This window comes from Dipteris shenzhenensis, chromosome 5 (genome assembly GCF_047967505.1).
Source record: "Dipteris shenzhenensis isolate YYH24624 ecotype China chromosome 5, Dip_SZ_1.0, whole genome shotgun sequence".
NCBI classification, from domain to species: domain Eukaryota; kingdom Viridiplantae; phylum Streptophyta; class Polypodiopsida; order Gleicheniales; family Dipteridaceae; genus Dipteris; species Dipteris shenzhenensis.
In genome coordinates, this window is record NC_141600.1 from 15,644,429 (window position 1) to 15,665,435 (window position 21,007).

Here is a 21,007-nt window from a genome sequence, read left to right on the forward strand (position 1 = left end):
AAGCAAATTAAAGAGCATCAAGGGCCATAGTGAAGGCAATCATAAAAGATCGACTAACAAGTTTTTTTTAAAAAAAAGTGGATGATATAATATACATCAAGAATCTAAGAGTGATGTAGAAGTAAGCTTCGCTAATTCTTCACAAGGAAGCCATGATCATGCATGCTACACAAAGAAACATTGATATGGGTATTGCATGGACCATTAGTGTATTGCATGGCCAACGTAATAATGTGTCCCCTTTATTTGCACAAGCCGACCAATGAATAGTGGAGGTGTGGTTCCAATTACAATACAAGAAACATGCACAAGAAGATGTTTCTGAGGCGCTAGCTATCCTTTAAACATGGTATAAAGCCCCCATTGGAAAAGGCCATTGTAAGAGCTACTCTTGTATTTATTATACCATGATACAATGCTATTCGAAAACACATGTTGGATAACCTTTATAAAAAGATGAAACTTGAGATGCATCAAGTTGTTTATTATGGCATTGAGAATACAAACTTGCAGTATTGTGAGTGATGGATGGAGGAACACATCTAGCAGACCCTTAACTAATATCATGGTTACTCCATGGTTATTACATTCCAAAGGTGAGGCTTTTTGCAAGTCTATCGACACAAGTGGGATAGATAGTACATTGTTGTAGACCTATAAGTCTATCAACAGAAGTGGGCATAGATAGTACATTTTTGTAGAGCTGGATAAATAAATTGATGGCTTGGAACCTAAAAATGTCATCGAATCCATCAAGATAATACTAAGAATTTGGAAAAAACAAAAACCTGTGGAATAAAAAATATGGCACTGTTTGGGTTTGACCATGCTCTTGTCACTACCTTGACTTGCTCTCAAAGATCAAGAAAAAAAACTTTATACCTGATTCTTGAAAATCTAGAGAGTCCGTGATTGGTACAATTTTGAGGAACAAACAACCTTCATCCAATCTCTTAGATTTTATAAAACTTGAAGAGCAATGACCTGATTTTTTTTTGCACCAACACACATTTTTGCAATAGACTAACCAATGTGGCTGTGGAGATAGTGAAGCCTATTTGGTTAATCATCCAAAAACTTGATGTAAAGGGTCCAAGCATGGGAAATGTATACATGAATTGATGGACTAGGAACTTGATTTTTGGAAGGAAGAATGCCACAGAGAGGGCCATTACAATTGCATCAACGTGTGTGCTGTTTAGGAAATCTATACAAAGAAGACGGTGTCAAGCTCACAATACTCTTCGCCCTGCTAGCCATTTATTGAATCTTGGTATACATAATTTATTATAAAAAATTAACTTTTGAGGACTATTAAACATATATGCCATTGAATATCAAACTAGTATCCACATCCTAAATCTAAAACATTAGACTTAAAATAACAGTATAGACCAAGATGATCTATACAAACACTTCCAACCAACATCTAATTGGAAGGCCATTATTGGGGTGATTTGAATAATTGTATAAATATGGGAGCCACATACCCTGATAACAATCGGCTATACTTTTACATTTTCTCCGTAAACTTGATCTTCTACCACCAAAGCATGCATTCTATTAGTTAAGCTGAAAATGACATGCTTGAAATTCATAGTTGAAAGTGTATGATGCATGCACATCTTTGAATTTGACACACTTGAAATTCAATATTGAAATGCATGGGCGTCCTTAATTTGCATCCCATTTGCATTATGAATGGATGTTCTAATGTAAAATCTTGGGCTTATTTTCAGTGGTAAAAAATAGGACCACTAGAAATGAGTCAAACTGTGGAATGAAAATACCTTTATTCCTAAATTCTTCGATATTTACTCACCCTTAAAGGGATCTATATATGCATATGTCAATGAAGATATTCTATCCTCTTATAGAAGATGAATATCCTCTTAGCATTCATTTTAAATTTTGGTTAGAGCTCAATTTTAGACTATAAATAGAATTAAGGTTTATTTTAAGTTGTAAAAAGTAGGGCAACTAAGTGAATTACAAGTTGGAATAGGGTTGGAATAAGCTTATTTGTACTCCTAAATTCCTCAGTATTTGGTCAACCTTAAAGGGATTTGGAAGCACACATTAATGAATATCTTCTAGTATCGCCTTAGAGAAGATGAAAAACTAGACTAAGTGTTCATAATAATATTATGCACTTGAAGGATAAATTTATTTAAGGGTGAAAGACATACTAAGTTGACGTATTGTTAGAATTCTTGCTAATGTATTGTAAAGCCTATGATATAAAGGATACACTAGTCTAAGGATATAAAGGATATATAGTCTAAGTGAAAACTATAGCTTTAGAGACTTAGGATTCTTGCATTATAGCGAGTGGTGTAGATGGGTGTGGATGTAATGTCTACTTTGAAAAAGGGCATCTTGACTTCTTTGAGGGAACTTTGGGTGGCCACTTGAAGGGGTTTGACATCATGCGTTTTGACTTCTAGTGAGGGAAACTTATAGAGTTGAGGATGCTTCATGTCATATGTGAAGAAGCATAGTTCTGTGGAGCATAGACTGTAATGGACAATAAAGTTTCACTAGGCAAGGGTGGCTGACAACATGTTGAAGAAAGAGAGAGAGAGAGAGAGAGAGAGAGAGAGAGAGAGAGAGAGAGGGAGGGAGAGAGCTTCAAAACCTTAGGAAAAACCTTTGAGGTGGAAAATGTGGACGGAGTGCATTGGGACATTAAGAGCGTGAAAGGATGTGGAAAAAATAGTGGCATCTATCAAGGTATGTGATTTGACTTTATTTAAATGAAGGTGTGTGATTTGTCTTTAGGTTAAGTGATTGGGAGGAAGAAATTAGAATGGAGAAGAAGAGGAGGCAAAACGTGGGGATTTGACTTGGTTAAGCAAGTGTGATTAGAGCCTTCGTAATGGCTCAAAATGGGCTTTGACTTTAGGAATACGTCATGGCTGCTTTTTTTCTCAGCTTTGACTTTAGTTAAAACAAGGTGGGTGATTTGACTTTTTTGTCAATTGGGGTACGTCAGCCAATTGAGCTTTTGTCTTGAAATCTCAAGCTCCCCGCCGCCATAGCTCATCTTCCATATCCTCACGCTCCAAGCTCAAGATTATCCTCAGCTCAAGCCTGCCCTCCTCTTGCATCTCAGGCCTGAGCTCCTCCTCCTCCTCCTCCTCCCCAGGAGCATGGCCCTTACTTTATCCTCCCGCTCCATCCCTCCTGAGTTCCTCTGCCCCATCTCCTTCGACATCATGCTCGACCCTGTCACCCTTCCCACCGGCATCACCTTCGACCGCAGTAGCATCCAAACCTGGCTCGACCTTGGCCACCGCACTTGCCCTGTTTCCGGCCAGCCTTTGCCTCCCGGCCCCCCCGAGCTTATCCCCAACCGTATCCTGCAGCGGCTCATCGAGTCGTGGGTGCCGTCTCATGCAGGTCCCGTCGACACATTGCCCCTCGCGTCTGCGGATATTCAACAAGTAAGCAATATCCTGGATGATATCGTTTGTAATCGCTTAAGAATAGACAGGTTGAGGCAGCTGCATGCCATTGCGCGCCTCAGTGCCCACAAGAGACGGAGCCTGTCTTCTACGGGAGCAGACGTCTTGATCTCCCCTCTCCTACACAGTTACGCCCCAAAAGCGCAAAACCAAGACTCAGAAGCTCTTGAGATATGCAAAGAAGCAGTAGGAGCCCTCAACTTCCTCTCCATCGGGGAAGCGGCCAAAACCATCCTTCGCAAGGATCAAACCGTCGCCTGCTTAGTCTTGATTCTATACAACGGGAGGACAGAATCTGCAAGGCTTTGTGCGGTCAATGTTCTTGCGCAACTTGCCAGTCATGACGGTGGGAGATGCTTTAAAAGGATAGCGGACGGAACGGACAGGCTCATAAAAGGGCTTCTAGAAACCGTCAGTCGTCCAGGTGGATGGAAAGCGAGCCTGCGCGTATTGTTCTTACTGCTGTCTTGGCCTGGGGAAAGACAAATTCTTTTATTAAGGAGATGCATCGAGGCAGAAGCAATTCCGATACTAGTAGAACTACTTCCTGGGTGGTATGCGAGAGAGCACTGGTCCTTCTCAATCTGCTGCTATCATCTACGGAAGGTTGTGCTGCCGCTCTGTCGCATGCGTTGACGGTTCCTACCGAGGGTGTCCATAGAGGCAACAAATGCTGCTGTAGAAGCTTTGTACAAGCTACGTCAAGTGCAATGTCAAGCATTCCCAAGGTCAAGCGTTCTCCAGGAAGAAGTCGAAGCCGGCGCTATCCATGCTAGGTGTACCAAGTGCGACGTCTGCCAATAGACATGCCAAATGCTTCCACAAGATCATATGCCTCTTTAACTAAGTGAACCAAGCGAAGCTTTCCCAAGATGGGGATTTTATTTTATGGATCCCTTCAAAATAGCACAACATTCTTAGAATAAGTATGTTTTGGTAGGTATAAATTATGCTACCAAGTGGGAAGAGGCTAAGACTCTACGTGAAAACTCGAACCACAGTACAACCAAGTCCGTATTTGAAAATATCATATGTCGTTATGACTATCCAATTGAATTTATTAGTGACCAAGGATCACATTTTATGAATGAATGCTTTGAATCTTTGACCAAGGAAAGGTCATGGTACTTATTATCGTTGGTGTATGGCCAAGCTGAATCCTCTAACAAGACAATAAATGGTTCATAAGTAAAACATCAAAAATAGCAAGCACCCATAGGTGTGGTTGGGACACCAAGATACATAGCAGCATTGTGGGCCTATCAGATAGCATACAAGGTAACAACTAATCTCACTTGGCCTTTTGGGCTGGAAGTAGTGGTACTATTGGAGTTTTTGGTACCAAGCTTAAAAGTTGCCACCAAGAATCACTTCAGGGAGTCCCACGCTATTCAAAAATAGTTGCATCAGTTTATTGAGCGGGATGAGCTACGACTCCAAGCACCTTGGTCTCAGCAAGGGATTTAATGCCACATGAAATCTTAGACTGACAAACACATTGTCCCAAGCACCTTCAAAAAGAAATGCTTGTCTTGCTTTATACTTCCAAGCTTGGTCCTTTTAAAACCTATTTGAAGGTTGGATGGAATGTACAATGCCAACTTATTGAAGTATTTGACAATGGGACAATTCTACTAGCTAACCTCTAGGGACAGGTTATCCGAGAACTCTTCAATGGAAGCTGAGTGAAACCATACCAAGTCAAAATTAGTTGGTGGCTACACCTTGGTCTTCCATGCAACCACATTAGATTGCTCAATATCCACGAGAGTGTAGTGACATTAATGGTGGATTAATTATGAATGATTATGGTCTCAAATTGGGATTCACAAACTCCCACATTAGACATGTTCAGTTTAATTGTGGCACCAGTTTTGAGATGACCCATTGTAGCATAGCATGCAAGAAAAAGGGAGCAATTTGGCTGCATGGACCTCTAAAGTTCATCTTCTCGAGTTGCATTCCACTCTCCAACCTTCATCTTTGCAGATACTTTCCATTTTTGCTCGCCTCTACATGCTTCGTCCTTTTCACCATGTTGTCCCCCATATCGTATGATTCCTCTCAGCATGAGTCCAATCCTTCTACCAGTGCCACTTCCACCATTGATGTTCCATTGACTACAGCTCCATCGTCTTCTTGCCTAGTTGTGTCCTTGTTTCAAATCCCATCACCCAATCAAAACTTCACAAGAACCTTTAAGGTTGTGGCTACATAGAATCCATATCTCTCAATTCACATGATCGCCATGGGCCACAATATGGGACTCCACCGTCATCAAAGGGACCATGGAAACATATTTGGCTACAAACAACATTGTCTTATTCAAGGAACAATTTGTGCTTTTAATACAACAGCTACATGAAGCCATCTTCATGCTCTCGCTAGGCTCGACAGTAGCTCCCTTGCCTAACAATACACACTGTGATAGATTCTTTGAGGATGGCAACTATTCATTGTCACAAGGATACATGATTAGCAAGTCCATTGATCCTTAGGTTTTCTTGTTCTTACATTCTCAAAATGCCCAGGTTGGGCATATCATCACTGACAAATCCATACAAAACCTCTCAATGTGGCTGGGCTTGCCACAGTAATAACATGCACGAGTGTCTCTCCCCGTATTCCTTTTATCTTTCATGATAAATGATGTGTCACCACCATAGAGATCCTCCTCCCATTTTTCTTCGCTCATAAGAAGTCCCACACAATCAACAAAATCCGCTTCATCGTCCATCCTCAGAATTCCTGCTATCTCACTGAACTTAGAAGGAAGACTTTTTAATAATATTGCCTTCTGATCATCGTCCTGGACTTTGGCACCCATTGAGGCTGCAACCTTGGATCTTGTAGCCTTAAAGTCACAAACAGTAAATGGAGCTATGTATACGAAAGGACTAGATAGTTGCTACTTGAGATTCGCTTTGGAATGTCGCATCTTGGTCCCGAATAGAGCCTCTAGAATTGTCTAGTTCACTGTAGCTATCTTTGTCATCTCTAGATGATAGAAATATTCCTCCCCCAAAGCTCATCCCATCATACCAATTGCCTTGTTGTTATTCTTCCTCCACGCTCTTTTCTCTACTTCACCGGTTGTCAACTCCTTCTCAGTTCTAGACACAATCTCCCACAAGCCCTTCTGCATGAACCAAAGTTTAGCTGATAGCTACCATTTCGAAAAGTTCCTCCCAATGAATTTGACGACAGACGTCTCTGTCTTCTTCAGTGAATCCTGCTTCCCCTCTAGCATGCACTAATTGATCCGAGATACAGCTGAGAGCATATGGTAGCCATTTCTTCTAAAGAAAATCTAGAACGACGATATAATTTGCTTCTTGGCTTCTTTGTCCTCCACACCAGCATGCGTCCGTCAACTTTGAGGTTGCCTGAGCTGAATCTTCTGTCTTTGCTCTCATGAGTTCTTCCCCTTTGAATCCTCATGACCACGCTTTGATACCAAATGTTGGATTTCAGAGTGAGATCCACTCTTCACATACACTATAAAGAATTTCTTTAATTATAGACATAGAATCACACTCAAAAGAGAATCAAAGAAGACACACAAAAGATCTCTTTATTAAATCAAGTTTAGAACTCTACTCAATCTTTTGGCTTACAATCGACAACTAGAAGACTCATCTAAGGACCCTAGAGGACATACTTGCAGCATGAATTTGTGACCCTACATAGGCTCATAGCCTTGACAAAGAGACCTTCATCATCCCAGCAGAAGGCTCTATGTAGTTGTATAAGTCCATCGCCATGCAGTGCATGAGATGGAACGTCTAGTTGCTTCTCTTCTTTTTGCCAAGTGTCACCACGTCCTCATTCTTCCAATCATGCTTCACTTCATGCATGGCAAGTGTCTACAACTCTTGTCAACCAATCACAAGCCTATCACTAAACTTTAGACATGACACCACTCCTACGAGGATCACCTCCCCAACACAAATCACATTCTATTGTACACTTTTTCTTTCATGCATATTTTGGAGGCTAGTTATGAAAGGAAAGGGGGGAGAGAGAGAGAGAGAGAGAGAGAGAGAGAGAGAGAGAGGAGGGGGGGGAGAGTACCTAGTAGGGCGAGAGGATCTAGCAATAGCAGATAGGGTAACTACTTGTAGCAGGTAGGCCGTGGAGGTAAAACAAAGGTGGACGTGCATAAGGAGATAGTGGTTGACACACTTGAGGGGTACCCACAGTGGATGATAGAGGTAGGCAGGATGTGCTAGGTAGTGGAGGTGGAGAATGAGATGGTGGTCGATGCTCTGAAGGGGTGCCCATGTGGTGGATTGGAACACACCTAGTGATTGAGGGTGATCAACATTTGCAGTGAGGTGATCAAGATTCATGGTGGAGGTGTAGAAGGAGATGATACCATTGGAGCATCCAAATGACCATATTTAGAAGAAATGACTATACCCTTGGAACAAACGCTCCATCTTGGAAATCATTTGTGGCACATGTGGTCACACGTGTATTTAGGGTGAGTAGGTAAGCTCATGTGCATGTATTTATTTAGAGCCTTGTGCCCTCATATAACTTGTAGCCTGCCTCACCCACCTGCCCTACTCCCTCCTTCCTACCCTTGCTTGCCCTCATTGTCTGTGAGCCCCTATCCCTATAGCATTGCTTCATGTTTCATCATCCTCCATGTGCCTCCCTTGTCGCACCATACTTTCGACAACAACAAGTCTCTACCCTTGTCTAAAGCATCCCTTGTCTCCATTCCCATCCGGTTCCTACGAATACCATGAAGAATTTAACACAGATAGGAATAAGGAGAAGATGGACAGCTCAGAAAAAGTAAGCCACCTTTCACACATCACTATATGTAGATCTAGAGAGAGAGAGAGATTTTGCATGCAATAAAATGTGCAGAAGAATCCCATTTGGGAGATTGGGTTTTGCTCAACCTCCCAAATTGCATTTTGCTACACATTTCATTGCATGAAAAAATTCTCTCTCTCTCTCTCTCTCTCTGTCCCAGCTTTTTTTCCAACCCTGGCCTCCAAAATCTTCATTACAAAAAAGTGTGCAACAGAATGCGATTTTGTGGGTTGGGAGCTTCCAAACCGTCCAAATCACAATCTGTTGCACACTTGCCTCGAAAATTGGAATTACAAAAAAGCTAGCAACAGATTGATAAGTGGGAGTGGAATTGATAGTAGGAATTCGGGAATGGGAGTGGGAGGTGGAAGGGTGGGAGTGGGAGAAAGGGAGAGTGGGAGTGTGGAAGCGGGAGTGGGAGTAGGAGAGGGGGAGGTGGGCGTGGGAGTGGGAGAGGGAGTGGGAGTGGGGGACGTGGGGGTGGGGGTGGGGGTGGGGGTGGGAGGATGGGAGTGGGAGGTTGGGAGTGAGAGTGGGTGGGAGAGGGGGAGGTGGGAGAGGGGAGGGTAGGAGAGACCAATGGAAGAGTAGGTACTTGGATGGAGGGGCAAATGGAAGAGGAGATAATGTGATGGAGAGGCCAATGGGAGAGGAGACAATGAAATGTAAGGACCAATGCGAGAGAAGCACTTAAAACCCTAGCTTTTCTTATATATACTCTCCTCCTCTCATTGTTTCTCCCATTTCAACAAGGAAGAGCAAGAGGAGCAACAAGAGCAAAAGCAAGGACAAGCATACATCTCAACTTTCTTCCAAGAATTTTTTTTAAATTTTATTCTTTGAAATTTTATTATAGAGAGAGAAAGAAAAGAGAGAGAGAGAGAGAGAGAGAGAGAGAGAGAGAAGGTGGAGGGGAGACGTGTAGAGAGAGAGAGAGAGAGAGGTGAAGGGAGAGAGTGCTGCTACCACAGCAGCGAGAGAGAGAGAGAGAGAGAGAGAGAGAGAGAGAGGTGAAAGGAGAGACGAGGCAGCACGCGAGAGAGACAGAGAGAGAGAGAGAGAGAGAGAGAGAGGGGGGGAGAGGTGAAGGGAGAGAGTGTCGTTGCTGCAGCAGTAGCAACACCAGAGAGAGAGGGGGGGTAGAGAGAGAGAGAGGGGTAGGGAGAGAGAGAGGTGAAGGGAGAGACGCAGCTGAGTGTGCACGCGCAAGAGAGAGAGATAGGGAAAGGTGAAGGGAGAGAGTGCCACTGTCGTGGAAGTGAGAGGGAGAGAGAGGTAGGGAGAAAGAAAAGTGAAGGGAGAGAAGCGGCAGCGTGCGCGCACGAGCATGCGCGCACGCGTGAGAGAGAGAGAGAGAGAGAGAGAGAGAGAGAGAGAGAGAGAGAGAGGAGAGAGGGCCACTATCGTGGTAGCAACAGCGCGAGACAGACAGAGAGGGATAGGGAGAGAGAGAGGTGAAGGGAGACACCTGGTGGCGCATGCGTGTGAGAGAGAGAGAGAGAGGTAGGGAGAGAGACATGTAAAGGGAGACAGTGCCGCTACCGTGGTAGCGCGCGAGAGAGAGAGAGAGAGAGAGAGAGAGAGAGAGGTGAAGGGAGAGACATGAGAGAGAGAGAGAGAGAGAGAGAGAGAGAGAGAGAGAGAGAGAGAGAGAGAGAGAGAGAGAGAGTAGGGAGAGAGTGCCACTGCCATGGCTACATGTGCGCACGTGAGAGAGAGAGAGAGGTGCAGAGAGAGAGTACCACTGTCGCGGTAGTGAGAGAGAGAGAGAGAGGTGAAGGGAGAGACGCGAGGGAGAGAGTGGGGTAGGGAGAGAGTGCCGCTGCTGCAATAGCGAGAGAGAGAGAGAGAGAGTTTTTTGTGTCTTTTTTTGAACTACAAGTAGACATATGAGATTCGACATTCATCCTTTCGAGCACTTCTTTGTTTTTTTCTTTGAATTCAAGGATCAGTGGTTGAAAATAATAGAACATGTCAGCTGTGCGACAATCGGAGCTTAACCAAATCTGTTAGAAGAGGTGGCACTGTGCACATCTACTGCATCATCTAGCATCTGTAGGTATGGCAATAACTCATGAAGCAAAATAGAATCACCACAATCTATATCAAATTTTGTAGGGAAAATGCAATTTTCTACTGGATTAACACAACCCGTGTAAGGCGAAACATTAGTGAACACTGTTCTTGCTAGTTTGCATTCCTCTTTGAAACAACACCACACTCTCATTAATGGTTTAAACTCTGCTTCCACATTCATCCTATCTGGTCGAATGATTCTACTCTTTGTATGCTTGTGGCATGCCATCGCACCCCAAACCATGAAGAAATGTAACTTTCTGTTAACATGATGCTCCAAAGTGTCCAGCATGTGTTGCACCATGCCCTTTTCTCCTCCAGTGGACCAAATGCCAACATGGCAGTGATCGAGCAACCATTGTAGAAACTCTAAACACCCAGGACGGAGAACAAGCCAATGCTTCCCATTGTGCAAGCTCATATGTTTGTTTGACTTTGAAAAACAACACTCGAGCAATAACCCTTTCAAATCTATTATCACTACTAGTCTTATTTTTGTTATCACCTCTTTTGACATTATTTATGAGGGTGACATTATGTCTTCTCCTTTATCTTCTAAGATTTCTTCTTGTACCTTGGCTTCATACAATGACATTGCAACTTCTCCTTTACCTTCTAAGCTTGCATCCACATTTGTCAATGGAACATTAACTCTAGACATTGCATCCTCAACATTTTCAATCAACCATGTTGAGCTTGGAACTTGCATGCTAATGTTCAAATTAGGCACATAATGAATCTGATCAGGTGTCACATATACAGGCAATGCTTCTAGCGATGTGAAATTGAGATGGCCAAGATCCGTTGATAAACAAGGAAATGAAATTAATAAGTAGAAACAAACTGAAGATTGAGTTGGAAAACCAAATTGTCAAACTTTAGGTTGTGTGCTCTCAATGAAATTTGTTTGAGTGAAAGCAGTCATGTATTTCTTTTTCAAAACAAAATTGGATTACTAAAAAAAAGAAAGCATTCATGTTCATATGCATAGTATACCCCCTAAAGTTGTTGAATCTATACCCTTTCAAGTTATTTTAATCCCCAAAACTACATATCCTTACAATGCCAAAAACCTTTGCATAATAGATAGAGTGGAGTCCAACATTATCTAGCATTGCCCAAGTGTTCCCACTAAGAAAAGATTTGGCCAAGCGGCCAAAACATATTTGAGCATTCATATGAAGTGAATAAGGATAGAAACAACAATTTACACTAATTCATTCATCATGAAACATATTCAAGAATACATATGTTCATGTTTGAATTATGGCAATGAGATAGAAGAAATTTCCAAGTAATATTAAAAGATCCTTGGAACAAAATTAATACATCATATGGAGAATATAGCAAGATAACATATGGAAAACATGAACACCATATAAAAGGACAATTTCAAGGACCTGTTGCTTCCTCTTCTGTTTCCCAAAACTTTGAAGCGTGTTTTTGTAAATGCTCACGCTGCTCTTCATTGAAGGGTTGAAGCTCTTTTTGTCCTGGTATGGTATCAATTTCTTTATCCCCCCCACCTTCAGTTGTATCATCTTCTTTTGGTACCCCATCTATTGCCAATATTGGTTCTTGCAAGCCAGCCCATTGTCGAATTTCATGATTACTGTAAGCATACGTGCAACAAATACTTTCCACCTTTGCCAACTCCTCATAAGTTTCAACAACTAAAACAACACGCCTCTTACAAGAAAGAGACTCTATTGCAGCAAGCCCCTCAGAGAACAAGTCCAATACGTACTCATCTTCTCGACACAAACCCATGATCATGTCTTTCATGATACTTGAACGTTTTCTTTTCAAGGACAATTCAATGTCAAATTCATCATCATCATCCTCGTCATCATCATCCTCATCACCTGATTCTTCTCCACCACTTGATTTTTCATATTTTTCATCTGCAACATATATTAATGGCTTACATTGTGCATTGGTATAGCGCTCAATATTGTTGAAATGCTTTTCCTTGCTTACCAGTACACATGCAATTAAGCCATCCATAGATCCAGTGACAAATATATCTGCAATTTCAAAATTAAGGCAACCAAAGTGTATTTTATATTGTCCGCATGTCTTATTTAATGCATTCTTCAAACATGATACATGATCCATGGTCAAGAACACTACAAGAAGGAATTGCACTGGGGGAGAAGCGATTGTCATCAAGCTTTTCAACAAACACTCAAAGTGATCCTCGTTCCAATTTCTACTTCTGCTTGGTCCATACATTACGTCCAAAAAAGCAACCCCTATTGCCATTGGCTCTTGGTACACATTATGTATAAATTCCATTCCCTCCATGTTTGAACCGACTGTGTAGAGCCTCAGGGGCCGGGTAGAATTTGGTCCATGACTTGAACCTTCACTTTGTCCCATAATCCACCTCAGATACCCCTTTGCAGCATCAGGCAATGGTGGAGTTTCCTTGCCCTGTTGAAGCTTCAGTTTTAACCATGAATCAGAGCAACCACGAATCCGACGATACAATTCTGGAGTAATTTTAAAATGTAATCTGCACTCATCCCAATTTTTTAACATTAAAGAAGGCCGTTCTGCCAATATAAACATATAAATTTCTTCTTGTAGTGTAGCATCTCTCTTGATCTGCATAGCTCGTCCTTCAATATCAAGAATCATGGCATCAGTTGTTTTAGTTATGACTACTCTACCTTCCTTAATGTCATTTTGAATTTGACCAATTTGATCATCACTCAATCCATGCAAGCATCTAAACATTGAGACTGTGGGTTGCCTACGGCATTTTCCATCTTGTGAATATTTGCCTGCAATGTAATCCTCAAGGATGGAGATCCAACCATCATAAATGGCATCGCTTATAATTATCATATGTACATCCTTCGTGGCAAAGATATTGCCCAATGTTACCTTGCCAGTGTCAATGAAAGCCTACAAGATATATGAATCCATTAGAATGCAATAATTAAGAAAACATTCTTGTAAAAAATGATTCATAATTAAAATATGTACTTACATTACAATTCTCATGATCTGGATGTCCTTTTGCAAGCCCTTGTTGTGCTTTCTTGGGTTTGTTAAAGAGAATCCATTGTCCCCTCACCTGCTTAAGTATATCAATGTATGGAGATTGTATCAAGATATTTTGAGACTCCAAGTTTGCCATCTTTGATATCTCCACACAAAAGGGTGCGGGACAATTCACTACAATCCTCGCCTGATGGGTGTGGTAGTAGTTCTTTCTTTGGGCCGTGCTGTTATCATCATTAGATGTGAATATTTTAGCAACATATATTGAATGTAGTCCAGAGAATATCCAATAGTGGCACTTGGTTAAATCCTTTTTATCTACCCTTTCTATGGGTTGCTTTGTTTCAGGATTGAAAGGCATTAAATCCGCTACAGCAGTAGGAGGCCTAGAGTTATAACCGAAGTCTGCAGCAAGCTTCTCCACATGCTCTTTGTTCAACCCTCTATCATCATTAGATGTGAATATTTTAGCAACATATATTGAATGTAGTCCAGAGAGTATCCAATAGTGGCACTTGGTTAAATCCTTTTTACCTACCCTTTCTATGGGTTGCTTTGTTTCAGGATTGAAAGGCATTAAATCCGCTACAGCAGTAGGAGGCCTAGAGTTATAACCGAAGTCTGCAGCAAGCTTCTCCACATGCTCTTTGTTCAACCCTCTATATACATAGCTTAGAGGAGCTTTTTGACATATTGCAACTGGAATTGGAAATGTTTCATGCAACCCGAATGGGTAGTACTTTTCATATTCCACCAAGCCTGATGGTTTCTTTTGCCCTTTTTTTCCTATGACCTTTCCACTTGGCTCCAATTCACTACCGCTGCTTCTTTCCACAACTGCTAGCATACCCTCTGGAGGTGTTCCTTCCTTTGGTACATCAATTATAGTGAGCTTTCCTTTCTTTGCCCCTTCTCCATTACCACCTGGTGCTTGAACCATAGTCAACTTTCCTTTCTTTGTTCCTTCCCCACTATCTTCCCCACTCTTGCGCTTCTTTAATGCTGCTGAAACTTTGTGATATGATTCAATGATTGTTGTCACTGTGTTGATTTCATTTCCATCAATTGATTCAACACTTATCCAGCCTCTTGAGTGCATGTTGTCATCTACATCAGACTTCATACGAGATGCTTCATAATCACTAGGATCCAAGAGAAATTTCTTATTTTGATTTATAATGATTAACAATCCAATATCTCCCTCTTTTCCAACCACATCTTCTGTGATTCGATGTACCGATCCAACACAAGTGTATGTACTTTTGTTAAGTAATAAAACAAATAAGTGAACTCATGTCAACTGTGCTCTCTCAATACTGTATATGTCAAAGTACCATGGTATGCTTTTTTCTCCAAATCCACTTACAACTTTCTCAACCTTCTTCAGATTTGTGTCTTTCCTGTAAAAAATCCAAGCAATATACAAACTATCATCTTTATAATCTTTAATGTTAGACAAAACACATTATCAGTAAACATATCTGAAATAGAATCGAGAATTAATAGCAAACATAGTGGTAGATTTGAGAAAGCACCAAGGTCTAGGGAGATTTGGCCGTGCGGCCAAATCTTATGGGCTTCTTTTAAAGCACCAGAAGGGGAGGTTTGGACGTGTGATAAAATATTATGGGCTTCTTTCAAAGCACCAAAGTTTGGGGAGATTAGCCTTGTGGCCAGATCTTGTGGGCTTCTTTCAAGGCACTAGGTCTGGAGAGATTTGGCCATGCAGTCAAATCTTGCTAGCTTCTTTCAAATCAGTCAAATCTTTCTAGCTTCTTTTAAATCACCTGGGTCTAAGGAGATTTGGCCGTGTGGCCAAATCTTGCTAGCTTCTTTCAAATTGGTCAAATCTTTCTAGCTTCTTTTAAATCACCTGGGTCTAAGGAGATTTGGTCGTGTGGCCAAATCTTGCTAGCTTCTTTCTAATCATTAGAGTTTATGGAGATTTGGCCGTGCGGCCAAATCTTTTTAAAGCAACACGGTTTGGGGAGATTTGGCCGTGCAGCCAAATCTTTTCAAAGCACTAAGGTTTGGGGAGATTTGGCTGTGCGGCCAAATCTTGCTAAATTCTTTCTAATTAGGAGGGTTTAGGGAGATTTGGCCATGTGGCCAAATCTTTTGAAAGCAGCAAGGTTTGGAGAGTTTTGACTATGGTGCCAAATCTTCCTAGCTTATTTCTAATCACGAGTGTCTAGGGAGATTTGGCAAATCTTTTTAAAGCAGCAAGGTTTAGGGAGATTTAGCTGTGGTGCCAAATCTTCCTAGCTTCTTTCAAATCACCAAGGTCTAGGTAGATTTGGCCGTGTGGCCAAATCTTTTTAAAGTAGCAAGGTTTAGGGAGATTTAGCTGTGGTGCCAAATCTTCCTAGCTTCTTTCAAATCACCAAGGTCTAGGGAGATTTGGCCGTGTGGCCAAATCTTTTTAAAGCAAAAAGGTTTAGGGAGATTTAGCTGTGGTGCCAAATCTTCCTAGCTTCTTTCAAATCACCAAGGTCTAGGGAGATTTGGCCGTGTGGCCAAATCTTTTTAAAGCAGCGAGATTTAGCTGTGGTGCCAAATCCTCCTAGCTTCTTTCAAATCACCAAGGTCTAGGGAGATTTGGCCGTGTTGCCAAATCTTTTTAAAGTAGTAAGGTTTAGGGAGATTTAGCTGTGGTGCCAAATCTTCCTAGCTTCTTTCAAATCACCAAGGTCTAGGGAGATTTGGCCATGTGGCCAAATCTTTTTAAAGCAGCAAGGTTTAGGGAGATTTAGCTGTGGTGCCAAATCTTCCTAGCTTCTTTCAAATCACCAAGGTCTAGGGAGATTTGGTCGTGTGGCCAAATCTTTTTAAAGCAACAAGGTTTAGGGAGATTTAGTTGTGGTGCCAAATCTTCCTAACTTCTTTCAAATCACCAAGGTCTAGGGAGATTTGGCCGTGTGGCCAAATCTTTTTAAAGCAGCAAGGTTTAGGGAGATTTAGCTGTGGTGCCAAATCTTCCTAGCTTCTTTCAAATCACCAAGGTCTAGGGAGATTTCGCCGTGCGGCCAAATCTTGTATGTTTTGAAAGAAGCTAGGAAGATTTGCCCATGCGGCCAAATCTCCGCATTTAAAATTCAAAATTCAAATCTTAAGATTCAAATTTCAAATCTGAAAATTCAAAATTCAAAATTCAAAATCTTAGATCCAAAATTTAAAATTCAAAATTGAAATTTTGAATCTTAGATACAAAATTCAAAATTCAAATTTCAAGATCTGAAAGTCAAATCATATACTAAAGACCCTACTTTCAAATCACACTTCGAGATTCGTACTTTTACAACTCTTGCTTTCAAATCGTGGTGTTTCGAAATGGAAAAGATGGAGAACATGCAAGAATCAGGTACACTTTCTATTTCTTTCGTTTTCTTACTTGGATGATTGAGTAGCCATTGTTGTTCGTGAGCTTGTGCTCTTTGGATTTCAAGCAGGCATTCAAGCAGGCACGGGATTGTGCTTCCATGAAAAGCCAGGGGATTGTGCTTCCGTTCGGATGGTCGTAGTTCAGGAAACTTAGAGAAAAAGTTTCATCCCCTAGTAGGGTGGCCAAGATCCGCTCGTGGAAGTAGAGATGCTAGTGATGGATGGAGAAGAAAAGCCACGATCCGTGCACTTGGAACAATAGCTTCTCCAACGGAAGGAGCTGAGAAGTAGCTTTCGGTGGAGATTATGTTTATTGCGTTACAATAGCTTCTCCAATGGAAGGAGCTGAGAAGTAGTAGGCTTTCCCTCCTGGCGGCAAATCCTGGCGAAGATAGGTAACAGGCTTTCCCTCCCAGCGGCAAATCGTGGCGAAGGTAGGTATTGGCTACGCAGAGCAGGAACGACAAAAAGAGAGCACTCGAAGCACTACAAGGAGGGGTGCAGTAGTCGAAGGGAGTTTTTGCAGCAGTAGTCAAAGGGAGGGGCACAGCAGTTGAAGGGAGGGGCGAGGGGCGCAGTAATGGAAAGGAGGGATGGGCGCAGCAGTTGAAGGGAGGGACGTAGTAGTGGAAGGGAGGGAGGGGAGTGCAGCAGTCGTGCGGAGAAGGCTCTGCGATGATGACGATGGGTAGTAGTGCGACGATGGGGCACGGCAGTGGAAAGGAGGGAGGGGCACAACAATTGAAGGGAGGCGCAGCAGTTGAAGGGAGGGACGCAGTAGTGGAAGGGAGGGAGGGGCGCGCAGCAGCCGTGCGAAGAAGGCTCAACGACGATGATGGCAGGCAGTAGAACGAAAAGACGACGACGACAAGAAGCATGCACCACCCAAATAGCATGTAGAGGGAAAAGAGGATGAGAGGGGAAAGGAAGAGGTGGGGGGGGAAGGAGGAATCCCCCAAAAAAGCATGCACCCCCCAAATAGCATGTAGAGAAAAAAAAAAAAAAGAGCTCTTTCTAATCCAACTATTGAGTGTGGAACCTATGGAATGTTTAATTGGTAATGGAAGTTTAAAATCTACATAGTTAAGTGCACATTCTTAGGACAAATCTAGGATGGGGAACCTCCCGGGAGTTCTCATTTTGACATAGTTTTGAACTTTTTTGCTTGCAATTAGCTAACCAAGGGTGGAGGAGTGTTTTCCAAGAACTACCCCATCTAAGACATTGTCCTAAGGGTCTCAAACCACCCTAGTTACACATTTGAGATCTAGGAAGGGAGAGAACAAGGTGAGCCTAGCACTTGATCCCCATGAAGATGAATTCAATTCCTTCTCATAGTTTTCCTTTTTATAATTGGTTTAAAAGGTTTGTTTAGCTTTGCCTTTTAAAGTTTTGGTTTTTTAATAGTCTTAGATTTTTAGGTTTCCTTTTAAAGTAAAAGTATGATTTTAAAGTGTAATAGCGTGAATCATGAAAAGCATGTACGATGTTTTTGAAAGTAGGATCTCTAGATACTAATTTTAAAATTTCAAACTTGAAACTTGAAATTTGAATTTTGAATTTTGAACTTTAAATTTTAAATTTTAAAATCTGAATTTTCAATTTTTAAATTTAACGTTTGAATGTTTGAAGATTTGGCCATGTGGCCAAATCTTCCTACTGATTTGAAAGAAGCTAGCAACATTTGGCAGCATGGCAAAATTTTCCCAAATCCTGGTGCTTTGAAAGATTCGGCCACACGGCCAAATCTCCCAGAACCTGGTGATTTAAAAGAAGCATGCAAGATTTGGTTGCACGGCCAAAACTCCCCATACCCTAGTGCTTTGAAAGAAGCCTACAAGATTTGGCCACATGACCAAATCTCCCCAAGTTTGAAAGAACGCCACAACCAAATCTTCTCAGTGCTTTGAAAGAAGTCACCAAGTCTCGAAGGATTTGGCCATGCATCCAAATCTTGCTAGCTTCTTTGAAAGCACCAAGATCTGAGTAGATTTGGCCATGTGGCCAAATCTTATTGCTTCTTTCAAAGCTCGGGGGGGTCACTCATCATATGTAACTCTATCACGTGAGTTTCACAGAAGGATATTTTTTATTTCTAAAATTTACAGAAATAAATATACATAAGGGACGATTTAAAATAGTTTTGGAAAAAATTTACAGATTTGTATAGAAAAGGGGTACATTTTATTAATGAAAAATTTACAGATAAGGGATTTTAAAAATAGGCCTTGAACGCACGTGATATAGAGGGTTTATACATAGTGAACCCCCCGAGTTTCAAAGCACTAGTGTCTTAGGAGATTTGGCCATGTGGCCAATTCTTGTTGGCTCCTTTCAAAGCACTAGGGTATGGGGAGATTCGACCATGTGGCCAAATCTTGTGGGCTTCTTTGAAAGCACCAGGGTATGTGGAGATTTGGCTTCTTTCAAACCACCAAGGTCTAAGTAGATTTGGTTGTGTGGATAAATCTTGATGGTTTCTTGAAAGCACCAGCGTCTCGAGAGATTTGGTTGTGTAGACAAATCTTGCTATCTCCCTTTCAAAGCACTATGGTTTGTGAAGATTTGGCCATGTAGCCAGATTTTTCTAGCTAAAATTCAAAGCACCAAGGTTTAGGAAGATTTGGTCGTGTAGTGAAATCTTTAAAGTATTTTCATCCTAAGTCACACCATCAGATATCAATATTGAACTATAACAAATGTTATGTATGCAGGTGCCACATTGAAAGTGGGGGTTAAAGTCAACTTGCTTGTCAGTGGAAAGATTGTTGCCATTGGGACAATATTCTCTACATCACATGATGACATGTGCCAAGGTGTGCCCTTGGGAGAAAACAATGGCGATCGATATTTGTATGGATGAAAGTGCACTTCTTCCATTTCCTACAATGGATGCATTCTTAGTCTATGAGGCTTTGGGTAGTGTTGTTCGTTGGAAAGCACGATCAATGAGTTGTGTGGACAATGTCAATGGAGCTATTGTACCAATGAATGATATAACATCAGATACCATTGATGTTGAACCTCTATGTGAATATGATGAGTTTTACATTCGAGAATCATGGAAGGACAAGAAAGTTTTAATATGGGATGAGCAGAAAACCAAGAGCATTGCTGAGGGTGTTGTTTTGTATGTCTACCCATTTGAACCTATAAACTTTGAGATGCTTGGTGAAGGTAATTTGGGTGTGGGAATTGAAAAGTATCATAGTGATGTATCAGGCATCGATACCATCCACTTAATAAAATGGCCCATTGCACAAATAACCTTTTTAGATGGAACTTTATTAAGAATCGATGACACCATGAATTTTCCAAGTGGTTCTAGGCAAAAGCACATGGAAGATGAGGACCCAAATGAAAAATCCACAAAAAAGAGGCATTACTGCATGATAAAGAGGAAAGCTAAAAAACATGGCATGCCATTGGCATCATCTAGACTCACAAGGGATGCAATCACAAAAGTATCTATGATTCATTGTTGTAAACAAAATTGTTGTCAATTTGCCGATCGTCAAATGATATCCAAATTACGCATAGAGTATTGGGGCCAAAGTTTGGAGGCTCGCACCAATTATGTATATGACACACATGGGGTTGCTTGTCGAAAAGATGACAATGGGCAGTTCAAATATGCCTTTTCATTGAATGGTATTCAAGTTTGTTGTAGAGCATGGTATTCCAAAAACAACATTTTATCGATACAGGGAGCAATTTGAAATTGGTATACGAAGGTGCATGTATGGTAATAAAGGAATCGTGCGGAGAAGTTGGGACCACACAGAACTAGGTAGAGCCATAATCCAAGATTTTGTGGATAACAATTCTGAGCATATGCCACACAAAAGTAGAACACTTCAGGATGGATCAAGGGAAACACAGCTGGTGATACCGGATGTATACAAGCAGGTTGATATTCTCTGTGAGGTTAACATGCAATTAAAGCATAGTTTGGGTTGTAAGGAGATGTCAACTTCCACATTCAACCATATATGGAACTCTGAATTCAAGCATGTAACTTTGTCAAAAACAAGTGAATTCTCTAAGTGTGGTTTATGTAGTGCAATCAAGGCTCAGCTTGCAGCGACCAAATGCCAAAATGAACGTAATAAGTTGATGGAAGATAGAAGAAAGCACATGTTACAACAAAAAAGTTGTAGAAATGTGTACTACACTTGGCGCAGATTTTCTGAAATGTATCCTCAGACATACTTGTGCATTATCCATGATAAGATGGACCA

At 41.5% G+C, this 21,007-nt stretch overlaps 1 protein-coding gene across 1 annotated transcript; it reads left to right on the forward strand.

The window, feature by feature from the left end:
- The first annotated feature begins 3,152 nt into the window (after positions 1–3,152).
- LOC147901669 (E3 ubiquitin-protein ligase PUB23-like) lies at positions 3,153–4,103 on the forward strand. The gene has a single exon (XM_087375214.1). The coding sequence runs from the start codon at positions 3,153–3,155 to the stop codon at positions 4,101–4,103; it is 951 nt and encodes a 316-aa protein (XP_087231340.1).
- The last annotated feature ends 16,904 nt before the right edge of the window (positions 4,104–21,007 follow it).

What these genes read in the sequence shown, in the direction of transcription:
- LOC147901669 (XM_087375214.1), top strand. Translation starts at nt 3,153, where the DNA reads ATGGCCCTTACTTTATCCTCCCGCTCCATCCCTCCTGAGTTCCTCTGC.